Below are 15,608 nucleotides of genomic sequence, written 5' to 3'. Positions count from 1 at the left end.
TCTACACTAGATATACCTTGTAATAGTGTTTTTGAGATTAAGAACTGTATTTGTGTCCATTTTAGAGTTCATTCAAGAAGAAAGAATTGCTCAGCAAGCTTGGAGTGGCATTGGGCTTCAAGAATCTACATCTAGATCACATTGAAGAGTCTCTGGAGGTATAAAGTCTTGATCTTGCCATCTTATTCACTAGATCTAGCTAGGGTTTCTATATTGTCCCTTTAGTTGGTTTTGAACGTTCTTTTGAGAGTTGAGCAACTCCAAAGACTGGAATGGTTATATTTGAGCTTTGTAAGAATGCTAGATGCATAAAGGTGCTAGCTTGAAGGGTATCTAGACTCCATGCATAAGTTTGAAGCTTTATATGAAGTCCCAATGTGAAGAATGGAGTTTTTAAGTTCCATATAGGATGCAATAGCATAAAGTTGCCAGCTTTATGCCCTATGACATCTTAATGAGCTCAGATCTAATAGTAGACGTTAGAACATCGAGTATGAAGCACTTAATCGAAGAAGGTGCTTAATCTGTTTGTACGTTGGGCGTAACTTAAAGTACGCAACACGTACAACCAAGGTACTCAGTATGTTGCGTGTACCAGGGTGGTACGCAAGGCGTACACACCTCAGATGGGATCGTACTTGTTTTGGGCTTGTAAGCCCTTTGGTCCTTAATTAGTCATTGAGCTTGGTCATGTTTTGAGTTAGTGGGCCATTTTATCTGTTTTAGGCCATTGTTACTATGTTTGGGCTTTATTGGGTCTTTAGGCCCATTAATGATTTTGGATATGGACTTTGGGCCCAATAGCAAAGGAAGACTTTTTGGGCCATTGTGAAAGGATTTGGGTTTTGGGTTCTTCAATTGGATTATGTTCAGCCCCAACCTGGGATAATGGTATTATTGTTCAACACAGGTGTTCACGGACTGTTAGGGGAGCAACTTTTGGATTCAGCAGACAGAGGTGAGTCTTCTCATCATACCAATAGGTCCAAGGCACCAAGGTCGGCCCATTTTATGATATATATATATATATATATATATATATATATATATATATATATATATATATATGGAAGTCCACAGGGGGTTCCCGTGCAATATGTTAAGACCATGAGGAGGTTCCTATGGCATTTGGTATAAGTCCTTGGAGGGTTTCCACGACTTCCTAATATGTTTACATATTTAGTTCGTATAATATTTCTATGATTAGGGAAGACCGTGTGGAGGTTCCCACAGCAGTGAGCGAAGACCATGTGGGGGTTCCAGTGGCGGTTAGTAAAGACCACGTGGGGGTTTCCAGTGACACTTAGTGTAAGACCTTGGATGGTTTCCACGACATCCATATATGTTTATATGCATGGCTTATGTGGTTTATGTAGCTTTATAGCTAATATGTTATATATGATTATGTAGACTGTGTGGGGTATGCTCTGAGGAACTCACTAAGCATTAGCTTATAATTTGTTGGTTTGTTTCAGGTACTTCTAAGCCTAAGGGCAAGAGCAAGGCTTGATGGTGCAACATGCACTCCCTCAGGCGTTTTTATGGGACACTCTGATATTTGAAATAAAAAATATTGATGTTGTGAATTTGAAAACAATTGTTCTTGAGATTTTATGGTTTTATTGGAGATGTTTTGATTATTTAAAAATGAAAATTTTCTTTTGAAAATTTGGGTTGTTACAATCCATCATGTGAAGAAGAAGGATAAGAGGAAATGAATAGGGGATGCGTCTTGGGAGAGAGAGAGAGAGAGAGAGAGAGAGGAGAGAGAGAGAGAGAGAGAGAGATGGGCCATCGTAATTTTTTTTTTTGCATTAATATTTACAAAGTAAAAAATATATAAAAAATGCAAACAAATTAAAATGACAACATAGTCAATTCAAGTGTTCTATTGACCAAAACTACGAAAATTTCTTAATTTCAGGACTAAAATCACAGAAGAATCTTGATTTTAGATCTTAGATGCAAGTCGGAAACTTTTTATACTTTATACATAGTTTTTTAAATATCACATGAACCAAATTTATAGTTTTGTCTTCTAAATATTTTTGAAGCAATTAAGCAAACATTTGCGCATGATATTTATTTTATAGGACTAACAAATATAATTTGATGTAAAGATGTATTTATCCAAATAATTTTAAATAAATAATAATCTACATAAACTTGTATTCTAAAATCTTCCAAGTAATTTCGATATTAGTCGACAAATTCCTAAAAAATATTATATTTTACTCAGATTTCTAACCTATGCCAGATTTTGGCGAATGGATACGGTATGTGTTAATTAAAAGTTTATTGGAGTTAACTAAATTAATACAAGAGCACAATAACATCTGAGACCAACCGGTAACGAAAATATTATGTGGCCATGCACCACATTGTGAACACCATCCCTTATGTTTAGTGGTGGCTAGTGATGGAAGAATCCGTGAGATTATAATGGGAGGACGAACCACCACTTCCAATGTCTCTTTCTCTCTCTCTCTCTCTCTCTCTCTCTCTATATATATATATATATATATATATATATATATATATATATATATATATATATATATATATATATATATATATATATATATATATATATATATATAGGAGGGTTCAATTGAGAAAAAAAAGGTTGAGAATGGGAGAATCATTCTCAGCCACTCATTTATTTTTGCCGCAAAAGCCCCCGTCGTACCAGTAGAAATGGGAAAGGAATAGACATGTGTTTTCCAACAAAACATGTTTCCTTAAACTATGCTAATCATTACCTTAATATATACAAAAACATAGTTTTTTCATTTTTTTTTTATTTTTTATTTTTAAGAAGTTATTTTTATCGAAAAATGATTTTAAATATATCAAAATTCATGATTTTTTATTGTCTACAAATAGACATCCATATAGATATAATTTTAAGATAAAATAATTTTTTTTTATATATATTTTCAGCTATCGTTATTCATAAGTGAATAAAAATGAATCAGGTTTTTACTACAGTACATTCGTTATTCAGTTATGAATAAAAACTATAATTAACTTTTTTTTATTTTATTTTTTAATTTACAATTGAAGTATCATTAGCATATAATAAACATAGTATATTCATATTTAAGTATTAGACAATGTATTCACTTATGAATATTATATAGTATATTCACTTGTGAATATTAGATGGTATATTCACTTATGAATATTAGATAATATTTTCATATCTGAATATTATATAGTATTACATGGTATATCACATGTGAATATTACATAATATATTCATTTGTGAATATTAGATGATATATTCACTTATAAATATTACACAGAATATTCACATATGAATATTACAATTTATTTTCACAAATATATATAATTTTTATATGTTATTCACATATGAATAACATACAGACTTGCATATTTGTTTTTTTTGTTTTAATAATCATATACAGAGAAAACATATTCATATATGAATATAACGTGGTAATTTAGTTCATGCATTTCATCAAACAGTTGGAGTGCATACAGTTTAACTTTTTTTAAAAATGTTAAAAACATGATCTTTTGACTATTTAAATCTTACAAAAGAGTAGATTGATAGAGAATTATATGAAATTTTTCAAAAAAAAAAAAAAAAACGATTTGATATTTTTCTAACCTCAGTTTTCAAGTTTTATTTGATAATCGATGTTGAATGAATGATATGAAGTGGATTTTTGTTGATTATCGATGTTGTTGATTTAATAACGCTGGGAGTATAATTAATCATAGATGTTGAAGATCTGATCGTATTCAAGTACAATTGAAGGTTGAATTAAAAAAACCAAAAACGAATTTTTGTTGTTAACTGTTGAATCGTGTTGATTATTGATGAAGATCGATGATTGATTAGCACTGGATGAGGTTGATGATGGTTTAATTGAAAAAATCTGGATGATTGTTGAAAGTTTGAGAAAAAATTGGATGATGAACGATGAATGAGTTTGAACTACAGATACGTATTTGAGATTGAAGGTTGTTATCATATTTACAAGTTTACCACCGTGTTTTTTTATGCTTGAATAAAATGAGTGGTTGAGAATGATTCCACCATTCTCAACCTTTTTTATTTTCTCAATTGAACCCACCTCTCTCTCTCTCTCTCTCTCTATATATATATATATATATATATATATATATATATATATATATATATATATATATATATATATATATATATATATATATATATATATATATATATATATATATATATATATATATATATAGCGGTAGAAATCCAAACATTTTAATGGTTGAATGTGATGATAAGTTGGTATCCATTACTATAGTAGTTAACAGTGGGTATAAGACCGGAAGGTATCGGAGGGAAACTTCCCTCACTTTTTGTGACATTCACATTTATTTTGTTCATCTAAAACCCAAGGAATGGGTGGGAAACTCTTCCCTCACTTTTTTTTTTAAATATGTTTTTTTTATGATTTATACTTTTTAAATTAATCGTAAACATAAAATTTAATTAAAAATAAAATGCATTTCATTAATTAAAATAAAACTTACATTAAACCTAAAATTTAAAAAACTAGAAAATTTATAAAAAAAAAAAAAAAAAAAAAAAAAAAAACACAAACTAAAAATCAAACAAACCAACAACGACCTACGGAAAATATTTTTTCATAATTTTTTCCCTCTTCTTCATCACGAGATCAAGAGCCGGTCCCGAAAGATGATCGATGTTTTCCATCAAAAACTTCATATACTCCATTTTTTGTCTCTCCGTCCGCTCATTTTTCCTTGTTTCTTCTTTTTCTTTGTCGAAAGGCAAAAGTTCGGAGAAATTAAGATTATATCGATCAAACGACGATGTTATTTTCCGCATTTAGTCGATGTCCACGTTGAAATCAGATGCACCCAAAGAAGTCCCTTTTCTCTTTCTCTTTGTTTTGTCCCTACCCATTGGGCGAACAATTTCTTCTAGCTCGAGTTCGTCATCCTGATTTAAATCTGGACCGACCCAAGCATCGAAGGAACTTGTGTAACCACTAGAGTCCGTTTTCATTCGCTTTGATTGTTGGACTCTAAAAATAAAATCGTGTTCGTATTTTTTCCACCTAGGACATCGAACCAATAATTTCCAACAAGCATGCCACTTGAATGGTTTTCCGACTTCTTCAAGATAAAACTGCAAAGCTTCTTGAAGTATTTGTTCGTCCCCTTGACCGCTTTTCCGTTGGGTTTTTAGGTTGTTATACAACCCGTTTATTTTTGAAACCCCGTTTGCTATTTCTCGAAACTTTGAATTCAGTTGATGTTTCATACGGTAGTATCACCTTTTGTAGCTCCTCTCGAAACCGTTCTAAAATGCGAAACCAAAAATGGTCTCCCGGTTGTGCGTTTCCTTGAATCGAATCTTCAAAAATGTCAATCCAAGATTTGACCAAAACTAGCTCTTCGTGTGGAAGCCATACAGTCGGCTTTTGTCTTCCCGGTTGTACGACACCCTCGCGCGCTTGTTTTTTTTTTTTTTTTTTCCTTTGACGTCTTTGTGGGGGTGGTGGACTGGTGGGGGTTGAGTTTCGGGAACCATCTCTTCTTCTTCCGAGTCATCCAGCTCGTTGACAAGTTGGCGTTGTTGGTGGGTTTGGGTTTGAGTTTGAGGTTGAGGTTGATTTGGCGATTGTTGATCCGGAAACACAACAAAGTTTGAAAACATTTGCGGCAAAATATTTGGAACTTGCATCGGATAATATTGTCCAACATTTTGATATTGTAATTGTAGTAGAGATTGAATTGGAGCATCGAGTTGGGGGCGATAAACTCATTGTGGTGATGAATCAATAGCAAAAATGTTTCGAGAATGGATGTTTATACTCGAACCATGACTTTTTTTCCTTCGATCGGGAGAATGGATGTTTATACTCGAACCATGACTTTTTTTCCTTCGATCGGAAGGTGGGGTTTGATTATCAGGATTCTTATTTTTATTTTTTATTTTTTTTTAGAAGAAAGTGGAGAGACTAGAGGATTTGTGTGAATATTGTTTTGATGGTAAATAGTTGTGTATTATAGGTGTGTAAAAAGGTTTAAAAAAATGGATTTGAATCCATTTAGTCTTGTAGCTGAAAAAAAAAAAAATTTATTATTATTTTTTTTTATCGTTGAATAATGGTTGAATTTCAAAAAAAAAAAAAAAAAAAAAATCACAGCAAGAGAGAGAACGCGGGAGAGGTTTCCCTCACCCTTCCCTGCACCGACGGTGCGGTATTCCACCGGGCGGGAACCTCCCCACGACTCTTCCCCGCTCCCACTCCGTCTGGTCTAATATATGATTTTATACGTCGATGATCTACAATAATATGATTAGATGTTTCATATTAACAGTTTCTTAAAATTTACATTGAAACACATAAAATTAAGCAAGAGTTCATTAAATTTATCATATTTCCAACGGATAATTCATGGGATAAAAGATATACACGACGTTTGACGTTTATCAAGTAAACATTATTAAATATGTATTAACCATTGCTAATACTATATTTATCTTATGCTTATGTATTCTCGTACTGCTACCTTCAGCTACAAAACGATTTTTTGTTTAAAAAATAGTACATTCATCCGAGAGAAATAATATATCCATTAGGACGGACGGACGGACGTAACATTTCATAGTAAGGGGTGCATGGTAAAGTTAGGGTTTGCACAATAATTAGAAAAAATAAAAAGTTCAAAAAATTCGAATGTTGGTTAAGGTTGTTTTAAAAAAAGAAAATTCAAAGTTTTAGTTGCTAAATTGTAAAACAAATGGTTAAACCGTAAAAAATTCATCGAGTGATTAAATTTTATAAAATTCAAAGTTTTATGGTTATATGGGAACCTTTTATACCGGTTGCAAATATTTTTTTTTTCTTTTGAGAAACAAATCAAAATATCAACGGCTAACTCAGAAAAAAAAATATTTTATTGGCTAAATCATAAAAGTTAAAAAAATATATTTTATTGGTTAAATCAAAATAATTAAAACCTACAATAATTTTGTAGAATTTATCCAGGAAATTAAAATAAAAAAGAAACTTGGAAGTTGTTATGTGAATGCATGTTTTGGTGGTTCGCCGTATTTTCTGTTCCACGTTTTTCCTAGCGACCAAGAAAATTATCTTTCTCAATTTTTAATTCTTTAAATTTCTTTTTATACTTGATTTATGAGATTCTTATCATGTGTCTTTGTTGGCAAGAAATCACAAATAATTTATCACAAGTATCCCCCATCAATAAACCACATATATTATTACAGGACTATTATATGGATGAGCATTTGGACCAGTGAATTGGATTAGATCCGCAATCAAGCCGTATGGGTTTTTGATTCTTGGATTGTTAATTTTCCGGTCTAGTTTTTTGACTGGTTCGGTTCTACAGTTTATAATTCAAGGGAGATGATTTGTACATAACAAATTTTTTTTCATACACAACAATTGGTGCTTTAAAATGTTGTATTGTACAACTCTATAATGCATACATTATTGTGTATGACAAAAAATTATTGTGTACGAATCACTTCTCATAATTCAATGATAAAAAATATTAAAAAAAAAAAAATCTTGTTTCAATAAAACATATAACCGTTCAAACCGGCTACAAATTATTTACTTAAAACATTAAAAGAATTAAATAATTAAACCTAACAATAGACATTCTAAATGAACTAAGAATATTTTCCAATACAAGTTATTATTCAAAGAAATATGTTGTTATTATAATATTTGTCAAATTAATTTTTTTTCCTAACAGAGACCTATTTAATATAATTTTATGAAATTAAAGACATTCGACAAATATCATTCATGATAGTTCTTAAAATTGAATTCATAACATTTCATTTCTATATATTAGCCATTAAGGGAACATACTAAAAATTAATATATTTGTGGTTTAATCATTTTATTTCATTTCTACAAAAGAACTTTACTTATAAAATATATATAATTAGAAAATGAGCAGGTGGCAAAAAGTAAGGCTTTGGCGGAGATCTTTGGTAAAAAAAAATTGACGGTACCGATGACTTGGAGATTACTTGTTTTTTCGTCTTGAATCTCTCCGACGATGGTGTCAGAAAGGAATTGTGGGGGTTGTGTTCTAGGTTGGGCAATCTGGCAGACATCTACATTAGAGGGCGACACCTCTAGTTCCTTTTTCGCTTTCATTCGTTTTGCAAAAGTCGGGAACCCTGAGACAATTGGAAGGGGGTTAAATGATGTGGTATGTAGAGGAAGTAAGTTGAATGACAATCTATCCAAACATCCTCGCTCTTCTACCAAGCCCTCGACCAAGATTCCGATTTGTGTCGCTCCCAGGTCGATCTCAATGGGTCCTCGTGACGACATATCATTTTTTGATGTTCTTAAAGGAAGTGTGAGGTTTGCATCTATTCCACTGTCTCCACGAACGGGAATTTACCTCCAGTGGATAAAGGAAATTTAAGAATGGGTAGACAAGAGTGTTTTGATGGGAGACACAAAAGATTTCGATAGCCTTTATAATTTTCCTACTCTTTTTGCTTTGGAGGGTTTCGATGATGTGGAATATAAATATCTTGGAGGATGCATGCTGCCATCAAATTCAAGTCTTGTAAGGCAGCAGAGGTTTTATAATTAAACAAATGTATATGCTTCAAATGGTTTTTAAAGATGGAATTCATGTGTTCGAATGCTATCAGATTTGAGAGAATTATGTGGATTAAGATTACTAGGGTTCCTTTGTTGGCATGGGATGAATCAAAAATTTCCTCCATTGCAGGAGTCTAGGTTCTTGTAAACCCTTGTTCCTTTTGAAATAATGATGATGTATCCATGGCCAAGGTGTGCATTTGGTTCACTTTCAGAAAAAAATTCGACGGCGAAATCGTTGCCAACATAGGGGGATCTCCTATATAGTGGGGGTGTTTGAATCTAAGGATGATTGGAAGTCGTTCAAGGTGGCAGGCATGTATGACTTTGAAGAGGATATTGATAAGGAGGATGATGATGGGGTCTATGAAACTTTCTTTCAGGAAGATCTAGAGGAGGGATAAATTGTTCATGATGGCGGTGACAGAATTAAAACGTCGCCGAAGCTTTTAGTGGTTCGGCAGTTGGCGACGACGAGGTAGCACGGAAGTCATCCTTTTCTGGGGGAGATGTAGTGACTCCTAGAATATTGGATGCATGCATGGAACCAAATACTGGAGTTGATATTCCCAATATGGGTATTAATGACCAGTCAGATCCTTCGGACCCTGTGGGGTCGGGTGAATCCCCTAACATTGGGCCTAATTATCTTGGATCTAGGTCTAATAGTAGTCCATATTTTGAATCAGATGGGTCGGAGGCAAAAAGAAAGGCAGACTAAAAAGATAAAAAATGGGTTGTCCCAACGGTGCTCACTCTTTTATTCCAGGTACATCGAGAACATTTATCGCTACCTCCCCTCTTACTTTCGATCTCAACAAGAAAGTCGTGGATTCACATAATTCAATTTCTCAGGCTGTTGGTGATAAAAGTGATAACCCCTCCCAAAGTTGTGCTTCCTCTTCTTTTGAGTTTGGCAGAAGCATATGCTTAGGCATGCGATTGGGTTTTCACGTCGAGGAAGGAAATGTTTCCATTAAGGAAGCAATGATTGGTGTTGGTACAAAAATTGGAAAGCCATGAATGTTTTATCCTTGAATATTCATCATGAGCGAATCCTGTAAGTTGGATTGGCTTAAAAGGCTCAAAAGGGACCATAATTTCTCTTTCTCTATGTTGCAAGAAGTCTGTTTCGCCATTATCCCCTATTTCTTTTCTAACTGGTGTGGTGAGTCTGGCTTTATTTTCGATTTTGTGGAGTTCGTGGGCAGTTCGGGAGGCCTCGTTTTCTTTTGGGACGAATCTTGTTTCTAGGATATTGCTATCATCAAATCCAGGTATTTTTTTGTCGTGGTTGGCTGCTAGATGGGAGTTATGGAGGAGACTATTTTTGTTAACATATATACTCCCTAGGCCCCTACTAATAAGATGATTCTTTTGGACAATATTCTTAATCTGATGAATTCAGACCAGGTAATCAGATCGTATTTGGGGATTTCAATGTTGTAAGGCATCTCGATGAAAGATTTAATTCCTTGTTTTGTCCTATCATTGTCACAACTTTTAACAAATTCATCTTGAATGAGGGCCTTCTTGATTTGAACATGGGTGGTAGAAGATTCACGTTTTTTCGGAAGTAGAATGCAAGCTCAGTAAAGTGGATCACTTCCTTGTACGCACCAAATTCTTAGCGGCGTTTCCCTCCGCTTCGGTTTAGGTGCTCCCGAGAGAATACTTTGATCATTCTCTGGTCATTCTTCACACATGTTTCTCAAATTTTGTTCTGAGGCCCTATAGATTCTTCAATTCCTATATTTATCGGGATGATTTTAATGAAGTGATTTCTCAGGCGACGCTTTCCTTTACAGGTGGTGGAAGTGCTTATATATTCTTAGCAGATAAACTAAAATTTGTGAAGGATGTTATTAAAGTTTGGAGGTGTGTGGAATTTGAAAAGGAAAATGTGACATCCCTATTTTTACGGCCAGCAAAGACCAATTTCGTTTATTCTTTTATAATAAAATAATTAAAATCAAAGTAATCTTTCAATTAAAAGTGTTGTGGAATTTGTTCCCAAAACAAAATATGATCAAATTTATCAAATCATTTCTTAAAGAAATGTATTTTCATTTCATTACAAACTTCGGGTGTCAACATCGATAAAGATCAAAAGCATAAGCAGTACAATATAGGCCTTACAACAGTTTTTTACATTTACTGGCCTATAATCTAAAATCACTCGTCAAGTCATCCAACTATGCTCTTGTTCCACTACCTGTAATAGAGAAAGCTGAGTGGGTCAGGCTTGGTAGCCTGGTGAGCACATAGGGTTTTCAACCCACGATAAATAAGTTTATTAATTTCATCAACAAACAATAACCCTGATTATTCGTTTCCGTTATCCTCACTTTACGTCCCAAAACACCTATCATGAGGGACCTAGCCTAAGGATCATCATCGGGATGGACACTACTGCTAAGGGGATTCCTTGGTTATATATGTCCGTAAGTCAACCATGCGGGGGATGGTGTACACCGGTGAATACATCGTTCACAAACACCTACAGGTTGCGAATCTGCTAGCATTCCAGTGGACTATCTAGAAAAGTCTGTGATCGTCATCTATACTCCGCTAGATGACTGGAACGTCGTCAACTTCGAGACCTCTCATCATTTTATTTCATCACACATCAACTATTTCATCTACCCATGTTTTACCCAACATATTTGTAGATAAAAATACATATACACTTTAAATCATTCTAAACATGTAAAACATTCATTAAACATACATCTCGAATAAACAATATATATATATATATATATATATATATATATATATATATATATATATATATATATATCGCACACACATAGCATGTAATTTATATAAATTATTCCATATCTATGTGTAAGATGAAAGTGACTATACAATCACCTGAAAAGATGGTGATTGGACAACACTTCGTTCCTTAAACTAATCTTTTTCGATGAAACGAGAGGTTTGCTAAAAAACCGAGCTCTGTGCGGGCAGAGTTTGAACTCGAAAAACTCTTTTTCTCGGAGACTTCGGGCTCTCCGGGGCTTTCTTCTGGTGCTAGGAAGGTTCCTTAGGTTTCAGAGGGGTTTAGTGTAACTTAAGAGAGAGTATAGGATGAAAGAGTGTAAATTTTTGTAAAACAATTCAGGCAGCCTCGCACCCCTTTTATAGGTGGCTAAAGCTTCAGGTTACGTTGGGCGTAATGTTTGGTACGCAAGGTGAACTGCTCTACGCTGGGCGTACTCTCGTATGCTGGGCGTAGAAGCTACGTTTTCTCTAATCAGTTTCCGAGCTTTGGATGTGTGCAAGCTACACACACGCGTCCACCATGCGATGGAATAGGGGGATGTGGCCGACTCTGGACCATGCTTCCGAGTACGCTGGGCGTACTCCTATACGCGGGATGTACTCCCCCGAATTTTGTTTTTCAAACTTCAAGAATTCATAACTTTCGCACACGAGCTCCGTTCTTGACGTTCTTTATATCCATGCGTAGGTAAGATCGTGCACTAGAATTTTCGTTTACAGTCCGTTAGCTATTTTTGACTTTATTTTTAAAGTTATATTTTTAATAGGCCGGGACAGTAAAAAGTCTGTTAAAAATTCATAACTTCTTTATCCAACGTCCGTTTTCGTATGTCTTTTTACCTTTGAACTACTATCAACAAGATCTTCGATTCTCGTTTAGGTTATGTCGGCTAAAAATTGCTCGATCTATAATTCAAATTCCGGGTTGCACACTACTATGCCAAATATTAGAAAATTCATAACTTCCTCATACGAAGTCAGATTTGGACGTTCTTTTTTGCACACTCTCGGTTTAACGTATAGTACGACTTTCATTTATATCGCTAAGGATAAAAAACACTTTATTGTAAACTCACTTTTTACGTCACACACTCTCTGGAATCCTTGTTACGACCACTACAATTTTCTTTATAGATATCGGGTTTATCTAACTTTATATTTTTTACGCTTATTTTTTTATCGTTAATTTATTATATCATCATAATTAAATATAAAGCATATAAATTTACATAATTCATTCTTATTACTTCAAAATGAGTTACAATGGTTGACGTAGACTATTACATCATTTTTAATGCTTAGCCAGATACACGGGCGTTACAGAAAATAAGATGCTCTTTGATCTCAAGTCCAAGGTCAACGATTTGGAGCTTCAAGCTGTGTCCAGAATTCTATCTGAGGATAAGCTCTTGGAAAGATAGGTCTGTATGCAACGCATCGCTGATTTAGAACACCTCTCTAGGCTTGACCTGATTTAAAAAACGCAAAACAAATAGGTAAAGGATGAGGATGAAAATTACACATTTTTCATGCCTCGCTTAAAATGAAGAACATGAAGAGTAACCTCACAGGGCTTGGTGAATGGTGCTTGGATTATTGATCCTAATTCCAATAAAACGAAATCCTTGAATTTCTTTGTTGAAAAATTTGGTGAATCTTGTCAAAGTTGTCCTGCCCTCATCAATGAAAATTTTAAGCATCTTTTTGACATGGATCGGGATCTTCTAGACGAATCTTTTAGTTTCAATGAGAATGAAGAAGCAATTTGTAATTGTGTGGGAGAAAAAGCGCCCGATCCCAATGGTTTTACATTTACATTCCTCAAGCGGTTTTGGCACCTTTTGCAAGATGATATTATGCGGTTTGTGAAGCATTTTGAGTCTTATGGTAGCCTTTCTAAGGGATGTAAATCTTCCTTTGTTACGCTTCAGACCAAAGTGAAGATCCCTATTTTGGCTGGTGAGTACCGACCCATTAGCCTAACTGGGAGCATGTACAAACTTCAGGCCAAAGCCCTTCTTTCTTGGATTAAAAGTGTTATTGAATGAGTAATAGATTAGGAGAAAACCACTTTTATTGAAGGAAGGAATATTCTTGAAGGGCCTCTGATTATAAATGAAATTTGTAATTGGGCGAAAAGGTGAAGCACAAACTTTTCGTCTTCAAAGTCGATTTTAACAAGGCTTTCGACTCTATAAATTGAGGGTACTGGAATAGGTTATGGTGCTTATGGGTTTCGGCCCCAAATAGATGATGTGGATTAAAGGTTGTCTTCACTCAGATCGGGGCTCGATCCTCATTAATGGGTCCACCACTAAGGAGTTCCAAATGTTTAAAGGGGTGAGACAAGGAGACCCACTCTCCCTTTTTCTTTTCATCATCTCCATGGCGGGTCTAAATGTGGCTATGTAGACTAGATGTCAAAAAGGTTTGTTTAAAGGTGTTCAAACATCCCAAAACAACCCTTCTTTGTCTCGTCTTTTCTATGTCGATGATGTGATTTTTGTCAGGGATTGGATAATCAATAATTTTCCAATCTTTCTTGCATTTTGTGATGTTTCCATGCTTCCTCGGGGCTAAAGGTCAATTTTCATAAATCCAAGGTTTTTGGAGTTGGTGTCATGGATGCTGAAATCTCATATTGTGCTAGTATCCTTGGTTGTGACATTGCCTCCTTTCCTTGTAAATACCTTGGAGTGCCTGTGGGCAAATATGTCTTTAAAAATGAATTAGCAGCCGGTTGTTGGGAGAGTCCTATACTCTATTTTTTTTCTCCTTATTCAAAGCCCTGAAATCTATTATTGACACGTTGGAGAAACTCAAGAGACAATTTATTTAGGGAAGAATTGATAATAAACACAAAATAAACTGGGTCTCTTGGAATTGCGTTGTTGGATCCAAAGAGGAGGGCAAGCTTAGTATCGATTGTCTTCGTTCCTTAAACATATCGCTTCTCACCAAATGGCTTTGGAGATTCAAGAACGATCATGATAATCTCTGGAAGCTTGTTATCTACAACATTTACAATCTCAGCAGGAAGCCTATTAATTTACTAGCTAAAAAATCCTTATTTAGTGTGTGGTTTAATATTCCACAGGTTGTTGCCGAGTTGGAGCCTTTGGGAATCTCGCGAACCTTACTATTTGAGATTCTGTGAGGTCCTGTTCCAACACCCTATTTAGTCTTGATGATTGTACGAGCGACAATTCTTTTATATCTTGTTTTCTTGCTCCTGCAACCATTGACAAGTGGAAATTGTGTTTCATCGTAGAAAGGATGGCCCTCAATCAACCCACATGGTCTTGGAAGAAGCTTCCCTATAGTCCCGAGGAAGTTTTGGAGTTCAACTCTATTTGAGGTGTCTCGTTAAATTTTTCTTATTCACGGGGATTTGATTATTGGAGTTGCAATTTTTCGATTGATCGAGTCTTCTACGTTCGTGCTCTTTGGGGGATCATTGATTCGAAGTTGATTGTTTCTATGGCGAATCTGAAAATTTGGTTGCACTTAGCCCCTTTAAAGAACATTTTTTTGTTTTGAGTTGCTACATTGATCGTCTCCCAACTACCACGACGCATTCTCATAGAGGCATCTTGTTGACTAACAAGTCCTATCTTTTTTCTTCCGATATCGATGACACGGGTCACTTCCTGGTTAGCTGGCCCATGGCAGCCGAGGTTTTAAGATGGATTTTTGGTTGGTGTAACATTCCATTTCAAAGTTTCATCTCGACCGTGGAGTTAATTGGTTTTGCATCCGGTTGGAGAAATTCCCCGAATAAGAAACAAATATTCCTCGTTGTTATTTATGGATTCTTGTGGACTATTTGGAATGCGAGGAATGGAATAACGTTCAACAACTTTCAGGCTTGCGCTTCCAAGGTGGAGGATGACATAGTTACTACTATGTATAAATGGGTGAAAAATACAGGCAATTATGCACATTGTACTTAGTCTGTTTGGATGTGTAATCATCTTAACATTTTTTAATTTTGTTTTTGTCCTGCCTTTTTCTTTTTGGTAGTGATCTTTATAATATCTTTCGTTTCCAGAAAAATTCATTTCTACAAATGATAATCACTTGAGTTTAATGGTTTTTTATGATCTTTATCATTTTGAAAAGTTATAACAAATTACACTATCAAAATGGCAAAATGGATATTGATTAAACTAACAA

At 34.5% G+C, this 15,608-nt stretch overlaps 1 protein-coding gene across 1 annotated transcript; it reads right to left on the bottom strand.

The window, feature by feature from the left end:
• Window positions 1-4,858: 4,858 nt before the first annotated feature.
• On the bottom strand, window positions 4,859-5,296 carry LOC145009429 (uncharacterized). Its single transcript, XM_078968124.1, has one exon. It carries the CDS (start codon window positions 5,294-5,296, stop codon window positions 4,859-4,861), a length of 438 nt encoding a protein of 145 aa, XP_078824250.1.
• Between the last annotated feature and the right edge of the window lie 10,312 nt (window positions 5,297-15,608).

This window comes from Lactuca saligna, chromosome 8 (assembly GCF_052625555.1).
Source record: "Lactuca saligna cultivar CGN05327 chromosome 8, ASM5262555v1, whole genome shotgun sequence".
In the NCBI taxonomy this organism is placed as follows: Eukaryota; Viridiplantae; Streptophyta; class Magnoliopsida; order Asterales; family Asteraceae; genus Lactuca; species Lactuca saligna.
The sequence above is the reverse complement of the archived record's forward strand: the minus strand, read 5'-3'. Positions and strand labels throughout refer to the sequence as shown.

What these genes read in the sequence shown, in the direction of transcription:
- LOC145009429 (XM_078968124.1), bottom strand. Translation starts at nt 5,296, where the DNA reads ATGAAACATCAACTGAATTCAAAGTTTCGAGAAATAGCAAACGGGGTT.